Raw genomic sequence first — 15,000 nt, forward strand, 5'->3', positions numbered from 1 at the left:
GAGAGGAGGGAAGGGAAGGGAGGAGGAAGGAAGAGAGGAGGGAAGGGAAGGGGAGGAGGAGGGGAGGGAGGAAACGAAGGAAGGAAGAGAGGAGGGAAGGGAAGGGAAGAAGAGAAGGGGGAGGAAGGAAGTGGTAATGGAGAGGAGGGAGAGGAAGTGAAACGGGAGGAGAGGAAGAGTGAAGGGAAGAGAGGAGGAAGGATGGAGGCAGAGGAGGGAAGGGAAGGGAGGAGGAGGGAGGGAGGAAACGGAAGGAGGGAAGAGAGGAGGAAGGATGGGAGGAGGAGGAGGGAGGAAACGAAGGAGGTGGGAAGAGAGGAGGGAAGGAAGGGGAGAGGAGGGAGAGGAAACGAAGGAAGGAAGAGAGGAGGGAAGGGAAGGGGAGGAGGAGGAGAGGGAGGAAACGAAGGAAGGAAGAGAGGAGGGAAGGGATGGGAAGAAGAGAAGGGGGAGGAAGGAAGTGGTAATGGAGAGGAGGGAGAGGAAGTGAAACGGGAGGAGAGGAAGAGTGAAGGGAAGAGAGGAACGGAGGGAAGGAAGAAGGAATAGAAATAAACAAAAAGATAGTGAGAGAAATAAAAGGAGAAAAGGGAAGAAGAAAAAATGGGAGAGTGAGAAAGGGAAAGAGAGGTGAGAGGACAGATCAGGTGAGGTGAGTCGGGCAGGTAATAGTGTTAATTAACTCACGATCAGGTGATGTTGATCCTCCTGCCTCCCTCTCTCACTCTATGTCTGTATGGCGACCTGTGGTGTAATGGTCTGCATGCTCGCCTCTCCTAGGTGGCTCTTGGGCCGGCTGTCCTTGTTTCACGAGGGGCAACCATTATTATGTATGTATATCTATCTATCTATCTATCTATCTATCTATCTATCTATCTATCTATCTATCTACGTATCTATCTATCTACTTATCTATCTATCTATCTATCTACTTATCTATATATCTATCTATCTGGACTGCATAATGTAGTTCTAACAACAAATATAAAATAAATTCTTATCATATATTTTCATCACAAGGTTCCAATAACACATAGGGTAGCCTGTAGTTTCCTTCCGCCTAATATACCCAAGTTAAAAACCATCATCGGCTCTTCAAAAGATCGTCGGATCACCAAGAGATTTTAAGTTTTTGTGTTTTGGTGGGTCACAAGTCCCACTGAATCCTGGCGCGAGTCTGTTTTGTTTATAGAGGATCTTTACACCACTGAGAGTTGTTCTTCTTTAGTTCCTGTGTTTTGGTGGGTCACAAGTCCCACTGAATCCTGGCGCGAGTCTGTTTTGTTTATAGAGGATCTTTACACCACTGAGAGTTGTTCTTCTTTAGTTCCTGTGTTTTGGTGGGTCACAAGTCCCACTGAATCCTGGCGCGAGTCTCTGTTTTGTTTATAGAGGATCTTTACACCACTGAGAGTTGTTCTTCATTCTTGCATAGCCGCTCTAGTGAAGAGAATGATATATTCTAATTAATTTTAAAGAGTTCTTCTCAAGTGTTATTGTTCTTCTTCCAACTATTGCTAATTGTAGGTGTTCTAGTAAAGAAAATAACTCACTTTAGGTAATTTTTCAAGATTTGTTCTCTAGTATTAAGGAACAAATTAAAGTACGCATTTAAAGGTGTTATTGAGGAACAGATAAAAAACAGATAAACAAATACTAGAAAGTTATATAGATTAATTTTATTCATTATTGAGTGAAAATATCTAATCAAGGTAGAACCGCAATTAATTTATGACGCCATATTGTTCAACGTGTTCTTCAAAGTGTTCTTGGTGGGTGGTTTTAACGTTCTCTTTCTGACGCCATATTGTTCAACGTGTTCTTTTAAGTGTTCTTGGGGGTGGTGTTAATGTTCTCTTTCTGACGCCATATTGTTCAACGTGTTCTTCTAAGTGTTCTTGGCGGTGGTGTTAATGTTCTCTTTCTCTTTCCAGAACCTCAAGAACCAGATCATGACGACCAACCTCTGGGTAGAACAGGTGAGTTCGTAATTATCCAGGTGTTCCATTATCCAAGTGTTCCATTATCCAGGTGTTCAGTTATGCAGGTGTTATGTTATTCAGGTGTTGTGCTATCCAGGTGTTCTGTTATCCAGGTGTTCAGTTATTCAGGTATCCAGTTATCTAGGTGTTCAGTTATCCAGGTGTTCAGTTATCCAGGTGTTCAGTTATCCAGGTGTTCAGTTATCCAGGTGTTTTTATCCAGGTATACAGTTATCTAGGTGTTCAGTTATCCAGGCGATCAGTTATCCGGGTGTTCAGTTATCTAGGTGTTCAGTTATCCACGTGTTCAGTTATGCAGGTGTTATGTTATTCAGGTGTTGTGCTATCCAGGTGTCCAGTTATCCAGGTGTTCAGTTATCCACGTGTTCAGTTATCCACGTGTTCAGTTATCCAGGTGTTCAGTTATCCCGGTGTTCAGTTATCTAGGTGTTCTGTTATTCAGGTGATCAGTTATCCAGGTGTTCAGTTATCCCGGTGTTCAGTTATCTAGGTGTTCAGTTATCCAGGTGTTCAGTTATCCAGGTTATCTAGGTGTTCAGTTATCCAGGTGTTCAGTTATCCAGGTGTTCAGTTATCCAGGTGTTCAGTTATCCAGGTATACAGCTATTCATAGGTGTTCAGACAATCCAGGTGTTCAGTTATCCAGGTGCTAGTTATCTAGGTGTCTAGTTATCCAGGTGTTCAGTTATCCAGGTGTTCAGTTATCTGTGTGTTCAGTTATCCAGGTGTTCAGTTATCCAGGTGTTCAGTTATCCAGGTGTTCAGTTATCCAGGTACAGCTATCTAGGGGTGTTCAGTTATCCAGGTGTTCAGTTATCCAGGTGTCACATCAGGTGTTCAGTTATCCAGGCAGTTCAGTTATCCTGGTGTTCAGTTATCCAGGTGTTCAGTTATCTAGGTGTTCAGTTATCCAGGTGTTCAGTTATCCAGGTGTTCAGTTATCTGTGTGCTCAGTTATCCAGGTGTTCAGTTATCCAGGTGTTCAGTTATCCAGGTGTTCAGTTATCCAGGTGTTCAGTTTATCCAGGTGTTCAGTTATCCAGGTGTTCAGTTATCCAGGTGTTCAGTTATCCAGGGTGTTCAGTTATCCAGGTGTTCAGTTATCCCGGTGTTCAGTTATCTAGGTGTTCTGTTATTCAGGTGTTCAGTTATCCAGGTGTTCAGTTATCCCGGTGTTCAGTTATCTAGGTGTTCAGTTATCCAGGTGTTCAGTTATCCAGGTGTTCAGTTATCCAGGTGTTCAGTTATCCAGGTATACAGCTATCTAGGTGTTCAGATATCCAGGTGTTCAGTTATCCAGGTGTTCAGTTATCTAGGTGTTCAGTTATCCAGGTGTTCAGTTATCCAGGTGTTCAGTTATCCAGGTGTTCAGTTATCCAGGTGTTCAGTTATCCAGGTGTTCAGTTATCCAGGTGTTCAGTTATCCAGGTGTTCAGTTATCCAGGTGTTCAGTTATCCAGGTGTTCAGTTATCCAGGTGTTCAGTTATCCAGGTGTTCAGTTATCCAGGTGTTCAGTTATCCAGGTGTTCAGTTATCCAGGTGTTCAGTTATCCAGGTGTTCAGTTATCCAGGTGTTCAGTTATCCAGGTGTTCAGTTATCCAGGTGTTCAGTTATCCAGGTGTTCAGTTATCCAGGTGTTCAGTTATCCAGGTGTTCAGTTATCCAGGTGTTCAGTTATCCAGGTGTTCAGTTATCCAGGTGTTCAGTTATCCAGGTGTTCAGTTATCCAGGTGTTCAGTTATCCAGGTGTTCAGTTATCCAGGTGTTCAGTTATCCAGGTGTTCAGTTATCCAGGTGTTCAGTTATCCAGGTGTTCAGTTATCCAGGTGTTCAGTTATCCAGGTGTTCAGTTATCCAGGTGTTCAGTTATCCGGGTGTTCAGTTATCCAGGTGTTCAGTTATCCAGGTGTTCAGTTATCCAGGTGTTCAGTTATCCAGGTGTTCAGTTATCTAGGTGTTCAGTTATCCAGGTGTTCAGTTATCCAGGTGTTCAGTTATCCAGGTGTTCAGTTATCCAGGTGTTCAGTTATCCAGGTGTTCAGTTATCCAGGTGTTCAGTTATCCAGGTGTTCAGTTATCCAGGTGTTCAGTTATCGGTGTTCAGTTATCCAGGTGTTCAGTTATCCAGGTGTTCAGTTATCCAGGTGTTCAGTTATCCAGGTGTTCAGTTATCCAGGTGTTCAGTTATCCAGGTGTTCAGTTATCCAGGTGTTCAGTTATCCAGGTGTTCAGTTATCCCGGTGTTCAGTTATCCAGGTGTTTGTGTTCATGTGTGTGGTGTATGTGTTTGTCTTTTTGTTTTTATGTGTGTTTGTTTATGTGTGGTTGTGTTTGTGTGATGTTTTTGTGTCTGCGTGAGTTTGTGCGTTTGTGTTTGTTTTCAATCTGTGTATGTATACGAGTACGTGCTGGAGTGTCTGTGTACTGTATGTATATATGTGTCTGAATCTGTCTTTGTACATATTTTTTGTGTACGTATGTAAGGTTTTGTGTATTTACATATGCATGTGTATCTGTTTATGTATGTATGTATGTATGTATGTATGTGTGTGTGTGTGTGTGTGTGTGTATAACTGACGACTCCCTCATACACACACACACACATACATCAGTCAGCCCTCAGTGAGACAAGACGTGTTCTGTAGGCGCTCCTGATTGGCTGTCAGGCCGAGTCTCTTTGGCTCCCCCCTTCCCCCGCTGCTCTATCCCGACTCCCGACACCCTACCTAGCTCACTACACTGTGATCTATCAGCAACACATTCAAGTGATCAGTGCAATAATTGGTTACCACACAGTGATCCGATGGTTTATAACAAGTAAAGACACAAAAACAAGTTTGATTCACAGCGGTGTAATACCAGACCGTGTGCTCTTTGTCGGTCACCTTCAAAGTGCCGGAGACAAGGACCACCGCGGTGTTTACGACTAGACAAATGTTAACAGATGTCAGTGGCCCTCAAAGTGCCGTCATTGAGTTTATGGCCACCACGGACAAACACTTCCACAACAACAGGTATCAACAGATGTCCACCACTGACTTACTCCAGACACGCCCTGTACAATTTAAAGCATGAATTGAATTGTAACAGTTTATTTAGCCAGAAAAATACAGATACAGAGTGGATAATTATAACAATATTAACATGGCTGAGCCAGTTGAGAACCTGAGCTCTCTTTGAGGCACCTGATATATACTATACATTTATCTCAAGGAAGTATTATGTAACATTTAGTATGAATTTCCTGATGGCAGTGTTATTGCGCGACTGAAATCACTGAACATATTCCATGCTCGCAGCCATAGACAAGGATGTCATACGCGGAAGCTCGTCAAGAGTATCACCTCCCCTAGAAAACCAGAGAAACCTACTCCTGACAGACCATACCAACGCACTGAAGTTCCACGAATATGGTACGATCGCCCCTCCCTACTGCTCTCCAACGTCACTTCCTTAGCTAATAAATTTGACGAACTGGCAACGACAGTCCGATCGGTCTCTGCAAATTGTTCCTGAAATGTGCCACATTGAAGGATATCAACTATTTCTTCACCTTCGTTCACATGGGCGTGGAGGGGGCGTTGCTTTCTTCTGTCAAGATGAACTACGCCCGTCACGCCTGGATGTTTTAGTCCCAGCTGATGTGGAAGCATTATGGGTACGTGTTGTGCCTCGTGCCCACCCTCGTCATACTGCTTCTAACGTATACTGTGTGGCATACCATCCGCCCACCCACCAGAGACACTCTTATCAGTCACCTCATTACCACCTCAGAGTTAGGTACCCATGTGCCAAGCTATTATTATGTGAGGATTATAACGAAATTGACACCACTGATATCCAGGACCAGTTCTACTATCACAAGCTGTGAACTTCCCCACATACAGTCAAAATACCCTTGACCTTATCTTAACTGACTTAGCGGACCAGTACCAACCACCTCAACCAATGACTCCTATCCGGTGTAGTGCACACCTATTAATGTTCTGGTCTCCAGCTCCCTCTACCAGCCAAGTGCAGACACCCTACATCAAGACCTACAGGCTGATTACTGACTCTTCATTGCGTCTCTTCGGGCAGTGGATAGTTCACCATCCCTGGACTGAAATACTTAGTGTGGATGACGTGGAAACCAAATGGATAAATTACACCAACACCACCACGGAAGCTCACCACCACTTCTTCCCAGAGAAATCCGTCAGATCACACCCAGCTGACTCTGTGGACTAAACAATAAGACACACCCCCTTCCATTCCTTGGCCATCTCACTAATGGTGACGCAGCTGAGCAATCAAACAACCATTTCGCAACTGTGTGCCAGATGCTCCCCCGACTTGACACAACCAGTCTCCCTGCTTACCTACTATCACCCTTTCCCACTGACTTAGTGGAAGACTTTGACGTAGCAAAACGTTTGGACAAACTGAAGCTAAAGCGCTCCACCACCACCACCATTTACTTACCAATGAAACAACACAAGGAGTTCACCCCGGAACTAGCTAAACCCTCTGCTCCACCATCAATGCTTCCCTCAGTCAAGCCAGATGCCCAGCTGACTGGAGGACCTCATATGTGTCACCAGTGCCCAAGTTAACCAGCCCACAATCCTTAAATCTGCTACGACCCATTGCCATCACCCCAATACCCAGCTTGATCTGTGAATGTTTCGTGTTTGGCTGGGCTTATGCTGATATTGCAGACGCCATAGATCCTCAGAAATTTGGCAATACCAAAACTTCCTTCACCACTCACAGTCTTGTTAGCTTTCTCGACTACATATACTGTACCGCCATCTGGAAAAACAAAAGACGTCTGTGGCTGTCGCCTTCATTGATTTCACCAAAGCATTTGACCTAGTCGACAACAATTTAATCATCAACAAAGCTATTGACCTCGGATTTTGAAGAATTCTTATACCATGTCTTTCAGACTTCCTTAGTGACTGACGCCAAGCCTTACATTTCCGAGGGGCTGTCTCCACTTTTCACTCATTTACCTGTGGCGTCCCCCAAGGCACCAAGATGGGACTGCTCTGCTTCCTTATGCTTATCAATGATGCCCTAAGAGAAACCTCTGCTCGCTGGAAATATGTCAACGACTCCACCATTGGGATCAGTGTCAACAGCTCGGCTCCCGACTACACTGCCCTCCAGGATTTATTGAACAGTCTCCAAGATTGGGCCACCAACAACCACGTCACCATCAACCATACTAAGACCATGGTTATGCACATCAATCTCTCCTCCGACCTTGTCCCACCTCCCTCCATTACTTTGGGCTCCAATACACTAAATTGGAAAACACACGTCATTACAGTTGTCAAATCCTACAGTTTTCGTCTCCACCTCCTCCGCCGACTCAAGTTCCTCGGAGTTCCTGCACCCGAGCTCCTCAGTGTTTACTCAACATTCATACTTCTCAAGCTCACCTATGTCTTCCCTGCCTGGTCTTCCCCCGTGAAGGTCACACAACGGAAACTCCTAGAAGAAGTGAAAAAGAGGGCATGCGAGATTATTCTCTCCCCTTCCTACTCCACATATAAAGAAGTGCTCAACACACTGACCCTCTTGGTTCTTTTTGATCAACACCGCGACCTCATCTGCAAATTTGGTGAGAATCTTCTACACCATCCTCGACACCGGCTCCTACTTCCACCCGAGATCCCTCGTCCGTGAATTGCAGTTCGACACCACAACCGACTCCAGCCCATACGAGCACGTACTGATCGCTATAAGAACAGCCCAGTCTCAATCACTGTAAAAATTATTAACAACTCTTAATCAACCAGTGTATTCAGTCAATCTTACCTTTTTTGCACTGTCACTCTGTTGAAATGCCCTGTAGTATGACCTTCTCCACACCTAGTTATTATATATCATATTTGTATCAGTTATGTTACTTGTATATTATTTGTAAATCAAGAAATCCATTCCCCAATTATGTAACTGTATATTTTCAGCCTTCCGGCTGCCATGGTCTTTCAGTAAACCGTTAATTATTATTATTATTATTATTATTATTATTATTATTATTATTATTATTATTATTATAATTATTATTATTATTATTATTATTATTATTATTATTATTATTATTATTATTATTATTATTATTATTATTATTATTACAGTACTAATGCGCAGACAAGCTTCTCTAGAAACCTGTGTGTGTGTGTGTGTGTGTGTGTGTACATCTCTTTGTGCGTGTACATCTCTTTGTGCGTGTACATCTCTTTGTGTGTGTACATCTCTTAGTGTGTGTACATAACTAACACCCCCTCGCCCGCAGTACTGGTATGACTACAAGCTCATATGGGACCCAGCAGAGTACGGCGGCGTCAAGATGTTACACGTACCTTCTGACCACATCTGGAGACCCGATATTGTACTCTATAATAAGTGAGTACATCTTTAATACTTTTGGTGTACATCTCTGGTACTGCTTGTGTACATTCTGCTGCCTCTTGTGTACATTATATTACCTTTGGTGTACATAATATTATATGTGTACTTGCAACTTCCTTTTGTGTACATGTTAGTACTTCTTGTGTACATATGGGTACTTCTTGTGTACATATGAGTACTTCTTGTGTACCTATGAGTACTTCTTGCGTACATATGAGTACTTCTTGTGTACATATGAGTACTTCATGTTTATATATTACTACTTATTGTGTACACCATAGTACTTTTTGTGTACATATGAGTACTTCTCGTGTACATATTACCTCCCGTGTGCAGTAATTCATATTGCCTATTTGTACATACTAATCCCTCTTGTGTACATCCTGCTGCATCTTGTGTACTCATGTGTACTCTGCCTGGTGATGTACTCCTTCTTGTAACCGTTGTGTACTTTGCAGAGCTGTGTTAACATGTACCTGTGTACTAGTGTAGAGCTAGCTTTTGTGTACTCAACAGCAAGTGAGTACATTCTGCTACCTCCATTGTACATGTACTTTGTCTGGTCATGTACTCTTCCAGGTAGTTTTTGTGTACTCTCGTAGATGTACTATAGCTTATTGCATGTGTGTGTGTGTGTGCACCAGTCCTTCTGTACTACAGTACATTGTACTCTCTTGCAAGTAATTTATAAAGTTGTCAGATAGTTTGTATGTATACTACTGTACTTTTTCATCAATTAAGTACATAATGAGTACATGTACACACCATCTGTGCCCCTATACTCTGCCTAACCACTTGTACTGTACTTAATGTACTTTAATACACCTGTTTTATTATTATTATTATTATTATTATTATTATTATTATTATTATTATTACTATTATTATTATTCCCTCTTTTTGCATAACACAGACAGATTTTTCGTAATAGCTAAACAATACTCACCCTGCACACCACAAGGTCATAACCTGTGCCACTAACTCAGTATCGACGTTGCATCAGATTGTGTTGACAGTGGGCAGTCATACGGCATTCCAAACATTAGAGCACTTTTAGCCCTACCAAAAGTTGTCAAAGTATAAGGCAAAAATGGGCTCCTGGTCTTCTTATGTGTTTTATTGATTTAGTTTTATTTAATGTGGTTTTTAATATGTGGTTTGCTGTTAATATTTATGTTTATGTGTTTTGGTGTTTCTTTGTTTTAGTTGTTTATTGATGTTGTCTTCTGTTTATCTTGTTTGGTTTAACGTGTGTGTGTGTGTGTGTGTGTGTGTGTGTGTGTGTGTGTGTGTGTATGGTTCATTTCTTTTGCTCTATACTTCCATTTTCTATGAAGGATAAACCATTTCCGTCTCTTTGACAGTATATCGGTAACTAATATAATCTTTTTTAATTACCGTCCTCTGTGTTTTCTTGATATAGTCTTGCACGATGTTAATACCCCATTTTATATTCTATCTCTGCTTGTTATTTCCATTTTGGTAGTTTTTACAGGTAGATAACCATGGATTTTTTGGTTGAGTAATGTGCCCCCCCCCCCTGGGTTAGGAGGTTAGGTTAGCTAATTTTAAGTCAAATGCGAGGGAAACGCCATCGAAGAAAAGTGCTTCAACATTGTCTAATTATCGGATAAACACATTGCTCAACCAAAAATCCCTGGTAGTCTACTTATAAAAATTTGCCTTCATTTTCTAGGAGTCAGGTACAGTATTCTTATTTTGTATGGAATTTAAAAACCAACTATAGTTTTCTTTCAAAGGTAACAAATTCGTATTAAAGTTAGTAAGTCAATGAGGTTTTTGTATATTTATGTGTGTTTAAGTGTATGTATGTATGTATGTATGTATGTATGTATGTATGTATGTATGTATGTATGTATGTATGTCGGTCACAAAAAATTAACAGAACAAAAAACAAAAGAGATATAAAAAGATGAAGAAAATATAGATAGTTAATAATAATAATAATAATAATAATAATAATAATAATAATAATAATAATAATAATAATAATAATAATAATAATAATAATGGTAAATAATATAATAGTATAATAATAATATAATAATAATAATAATAATATAATAATAATAATGATAATAATAATAATAATAATAATAATAATAATAATAATAACCACTATGCTAGACTTTGCTCGTTAAATATTTGACCCTTGAAGGTGATGCGGTCTTTACCTACCACCTGTGAACGGCCCCACCTGTAATCTGTACAACCTATGAACGGCACCAGCAATGAACGGCCTCACTAGTGAACGACCCTTCCTATAAACAGCCCTTCCTGTAAACGGCCCTTCCTGTAAACGGCCCTTCCCGTTAACGGCCCTTCCTGTTAACGGCTCAACAGTAAACGGCCCTCCCTTTAATCGGCCCCAGCAGTACCTTCCTGTGAACGACACAAAAAATGAACGGCATTAAAAGAACGACGTAACATATAGAGAGAAACCATATGTGGATAGCTTATCATGTGAACGGCATCACATCTGAACGCCATTTTATGAGAGCTAGTGACCTGTGAACGTTATGGTGTACCTGTGAACGTTATGGTGTACCTGTGAACGTTATGGTGTACCTGTGAGCGTTATGGTGTACCTGTGAACGTGAGAGAGAGAGAGAGAGAGAGAGAGAGAGAGAGAGAGAGATGAATCTAGTAAACATTGATTATTAAGGCTGATCTGTCCTAGTGCCTCTCCCTCACTCTTCCTCACTCTCCCTCATTCCTCCTCACTCTCCCTCATTCTCCCTTACTCTCCCTCACTCTTCCTCACTCTCCCTCATTCTCCCTCACTCTTCCTCACTCTCCCTCGTTCGCCCTCACTCCCTCATTCTCCCTCACTCTTCCTCACTCTCCCTCGTTCGCCCTCACTCCCTCATTCTCCCTCACTCTTCCTCACTCTCCCCTCACCTCACCTCCTCACCTCACCCTCACTCCCACACCTCCTCACTCTCACTCTTCCTGCCTCACCTCACCTCACTCACCTCCCACTCTCACCTCACTCTCCTCACACCCTCACTCCCTCACTCTCACCTCACTCTCTCTACTACTCACTTCCACTCTCCCGATTTCAACGTTTTTCTATTTTCACCTATTTCATTTCTTTTCCCTCATTCCCCACTCTACCTCCCAGCATCAACACAGGTCTGGCATAAGTGACACATTGGAGTGATTCAGTACCAAGAATTATCAATAGAAATGGAGAGGGGGGAGGGAGGGAGGGGAGGGAGGGGAGGAGGGAGGGAGGAGGGAGTGGGAGGGAAGGAGAGAAAAGAGAGAGAGAGAGAGAGAGAGAGAGAGAGAGAGAGAGGAGAGAGAGAGAGAGAGAGAGAGAGAGAGAGTTACAAATCAATCATGGACACATTACTCAGGTAAGTAAATCAAGCAAACAAGTCAACAAAAAACAAACAAATAAACAAGTAAACAATGATAAAAGTAAACAAATAAAAGAGATCAATTTCTTACAAAAAATTTCAAGTAAGATCCAACAGATATTTTTTTTTTCTTTGTTTGCTTCTGTTTTCTTCATTTCTTGTTTGTTTCTTGTGTTTGTTTGTTTACCTTTTACTGTTTTTGTGTATGTTTTTAGCCTTTTCTTTGTATGTTTCTTTGCTTGTTTGTAACTTGCTTATCCTAGTGTTTGTGTTTGCTTATTTGTAATGCTATTGTCGTGTTTTTTGTTTGTAATTGTGTTTGTTTTATCGTATTACATTCGTTTGTTTGTTTGTTAACGTAGGTAGTGTAGTTATTATTGTAGTGTGTGTGTGTGTGTGTGTGTGTGTGTGTGTGTGTGTGTGTGTGTGTGTGTGTGTGTGTGTGTGTGTGTGTGTGTGTTGTACAGTAGGCTATGCCAGATATAGAATAACTAACGCTTATTGTTTCCTCCTCTCCCTCACCCTCTCCCTCTCTCCCTCTCTCCCTCTCACCTCTCTCCCTCACACCTCACCCTCACCTCCCACCCCTCCTCCACACTCTCCCTCCCCCTGTAGTGCGGACGGTAACTTCGAGGTGACGCTCTCCTCAAGGCGACCCTCCACATGAACGGCTTGGTGGAGTGGAAGCCGCCAGCCATCTACAAGTCGTCGTGTGAGATAGATGTGGAGTATTTCCCCTTCGACGAACAGACCTGTGTCATGAAATTTGGCTCCTGGACTTACGACGGCTTCCAGGTGGGTGTGGATGGGTGTAGAATGGGTGTAGGAATAAATTGGGTGTAGGATGGTATGGGTTGGTGTAGGATGGTATGGGGTGGGTGTAGGATGTGGGTTGGGTGTAGGATGGTATGGGTTGGTGTGAGATGGTATGGGTGGGTGTAGGATGGTATAGGGTGGGTGTAGGATGGTATGGGTTGGGTGTAGGATGGTATGGGTTGGGTGTGGGATGGTATGGGTTGGGTGTGGGATGGGTGTAGAATGGGTGAAAGGGAGGTATGGGTGGGTGTAGGGTGGTATGGGTTGGTGTGGGGAGATGTGGGTTGGGTGTAGGTGGGTTTAGAGAGGGTGTGGGTTGTTTTAGGAATGTGTGGGATGGGTGTGGGTGGATGTGGGGAGGTGTGGGTGGGTGTAGGGATGTGTGGGGTGGATTTAAGAAGGATTGACTGGGTGTGGAGCGGTGTGGGTGGATATAAGGTTAGGAAGGTTTAGGAAGGTGTAGGTTGGTTTAGGGATGTGGGGTGGGTTTAGGGTGGTGTGGGGTGTGGGTGGGTTTAGGGTGGTGTAGAGAGGTGTGGGTGGGTGTGGGTGGTGTAGAGAGGTGTGGTGGGTTTGAGGTGGTGTAGAGAGGTGGGGTGGGGGTGGTGTGAGGTGTGGGTGGGTGTGGGGTGGTGTAGAGGTGTGGGTGGGTGTGGGGTGGTGTAGGGGTGTGGGTGGGTGTGGGGTGGTGTGGGGGTGTGGGTGGGTGTGAGGTGGTGTGGGGGTGTGGGTGGGTGTGGGGTGGTGTGAGAGGTGTGGGTGGGGTGTAGGTGGTGTGAGAGGTGTGGGTGGGTGTGGGGTGGTGTAGGGAGGTGTGGGTGGGTGTAGGGGTGGTGTGGGGGTGTGGGTGGGTGTGGGGTGGTGTAGAGGTGTGGGTGGGTGTAGGGTGGTGTAGAGGTGTGGGTGGGTGTGGGGTGGTGTAGAGAGGTGTGGGTGGGTGTGGGGTGGTGTGGGGGGTGTGGGTGGGTGTGGGGTGGTGTGGGGAGTGTGGGTGGGTGTGGGGTGGTGTAGGAGGGGTGTGGGTGGGTGTGGGGTGGTGTGGGGGTGTGGGTGGGTGTGGGGTGGTGTGGGGGAGGTGTGGGTGGGTGTGGGGTGGGTGTGGGGGTGTGGGTGGGTGTGGGGTGGTGTAGAGATGTGTGGGTGGGTGTGGGGTGGTGTAGAGGGTGTGGGTGGGTGTGGGGTGGTGTGGGGGGGTGGGTGGGTGTGGGGGTGGTGTGAGGGGTGTGGGTGGGTGTGGGGTGGTGTGAGAGAGGTGTGGGTGGGTGTGGGGTGGTGTGGAGAGGGTGTGGGTGGGTGTGGGGTGGTGTGAGAGGTGTGGGTGTGGGGTGGTGTGGGGGTGTGGGTGGGTTTAGGGTGGTGTGGGGTGTGGGTGGGTTTGGGTGGTGTGGGGGGGTGTGGGTGGGTGTGGGTGGTGGAGGTGTGGGTGGGTTTGGGTGGTGTGAGGTGTGGGTGGGTGTGGGGTGGTGTGGGGGGTGTGGGTGGGTGGGGTGGTGTGAGGGTGGGTGGGTGTGGGGTGGTGTGGGGTGTGGGTGGGTGGGGGTGGTGTGGGGGGTGGGTGGGTGTGGGGTGGTGTGGGGGGGTTGGGTGGTGTGAGGGGTGTGGGTGGGTGTGGGGTGGTGTAGAGAGGTGTGGGTGGGTGGGGTGGTGTGGGGGTGTGGGTGGGGTGGTGTGGGGGTGTGGGGGTGGTGTGGGGTGGTTGGGTGTGGGGTGGTGTGGGGGGTGTGGGTGGGTGTGGGGTGGTGTGGGGGGTGTGGGTGGGTGTGGGGTGGTGTGGGGGTGTGGGTGGGTGTGGGGTGGTGTGGGGTGTGGGGTGTGAGTGGTGTGGGGGGTGTGGGTGGGTGTGGGGTGGGTGTGGGGGGTGTGGGTGGGTGTAGGGTGGTGTAGAGGTGTGGGTGGGTGTGGGTGGTGTAGAGGTGTGGGTGGGTGTGGGGTGGTGTGGGGAGTGTGGGTGGGTGTGGGGTGGTGTGGGGGGTGTGGGTGGGTGTGGGTGGTGTGAGAGGTGTGGGTGGGTGTGGGGTGGTGTGGGGGGTGTGGGTGTGGGGTGGTGTGGGGGTGTGGGTGGGTGTGGGGTGGTGTGGGGGTGTGGGTGGGTGTGGGGTGGTGTGGGGGGTGTGGGTGGGTGTGGGGTGGTGTAGAGGGTGTGGGTGGGTGTGGGGTGGTGTGGGGGGTGTGTGGGTGGGTGTGGGGTGGTGTGGGGGGTGTGGGTGGGTGTGGGGTGGTGTGGGGGGGTGTAGGTGGGTGTGGGGTGGTGTAAAATGGTGTGGGTGGGTGTGGGTGGTGTAAGATGGTGGTTGGGTGTGGGGTGGTGTAAGATGGTGTAGGAAGGTGTACATACAGGTAAGTGTAGTGTGATGTGGATGGGTGTACTGTGGTTGGGATGTGCGTGTG

General features: G+C 45.6%; 1 protein-coding gene across 1 annotated transcript in view; it reads left to right on the forward strand.

Moving 5' to 3' along the window:
- Positions 1 to 1,934: 1,934 nt before the first annotated feature.
- Positions 1,935 to 15,000, forward strand: part of LOC121853222 (acetylcholine receptor subunit alpha-like) — a gene marked incomplete at its 5' end in the record, with an annotated part of 68,478 nt that continues 55,412 nt past the window's right edge. The window contains 4 exon segments of the mRNA XM_042347228.1: positions 1,935 to 1,979; positions 8,295 to 8,404; positions 12,412 to 12,434; positions 12,437 to 12,591. Of these exon segments, the coding sequence (XP_042203162.1) occupies positions 1,935 to 1,979; positions 8,295 to 8,404; positions 12,412 to 12,434; positions 12,437 to 12,591 (333 nt within the window).

This window comes from Homarus americanus, unplaced genomic scaffold, assembly GCF_018991925.1.
Source record: "Homarus americanus isolate GMGI-L3 unplaced genomic scaffold, GMGI_Hamer_2.0 scaffold50564, whole genome shotgun sequence".
NCBI classification, from domain to species: domain Eukaryota; kingdom Metazoa; phylum Arthropoda; class Malacostraca; order Decapoda; family Nephropidae; genus Homarus; species Homarus americanus.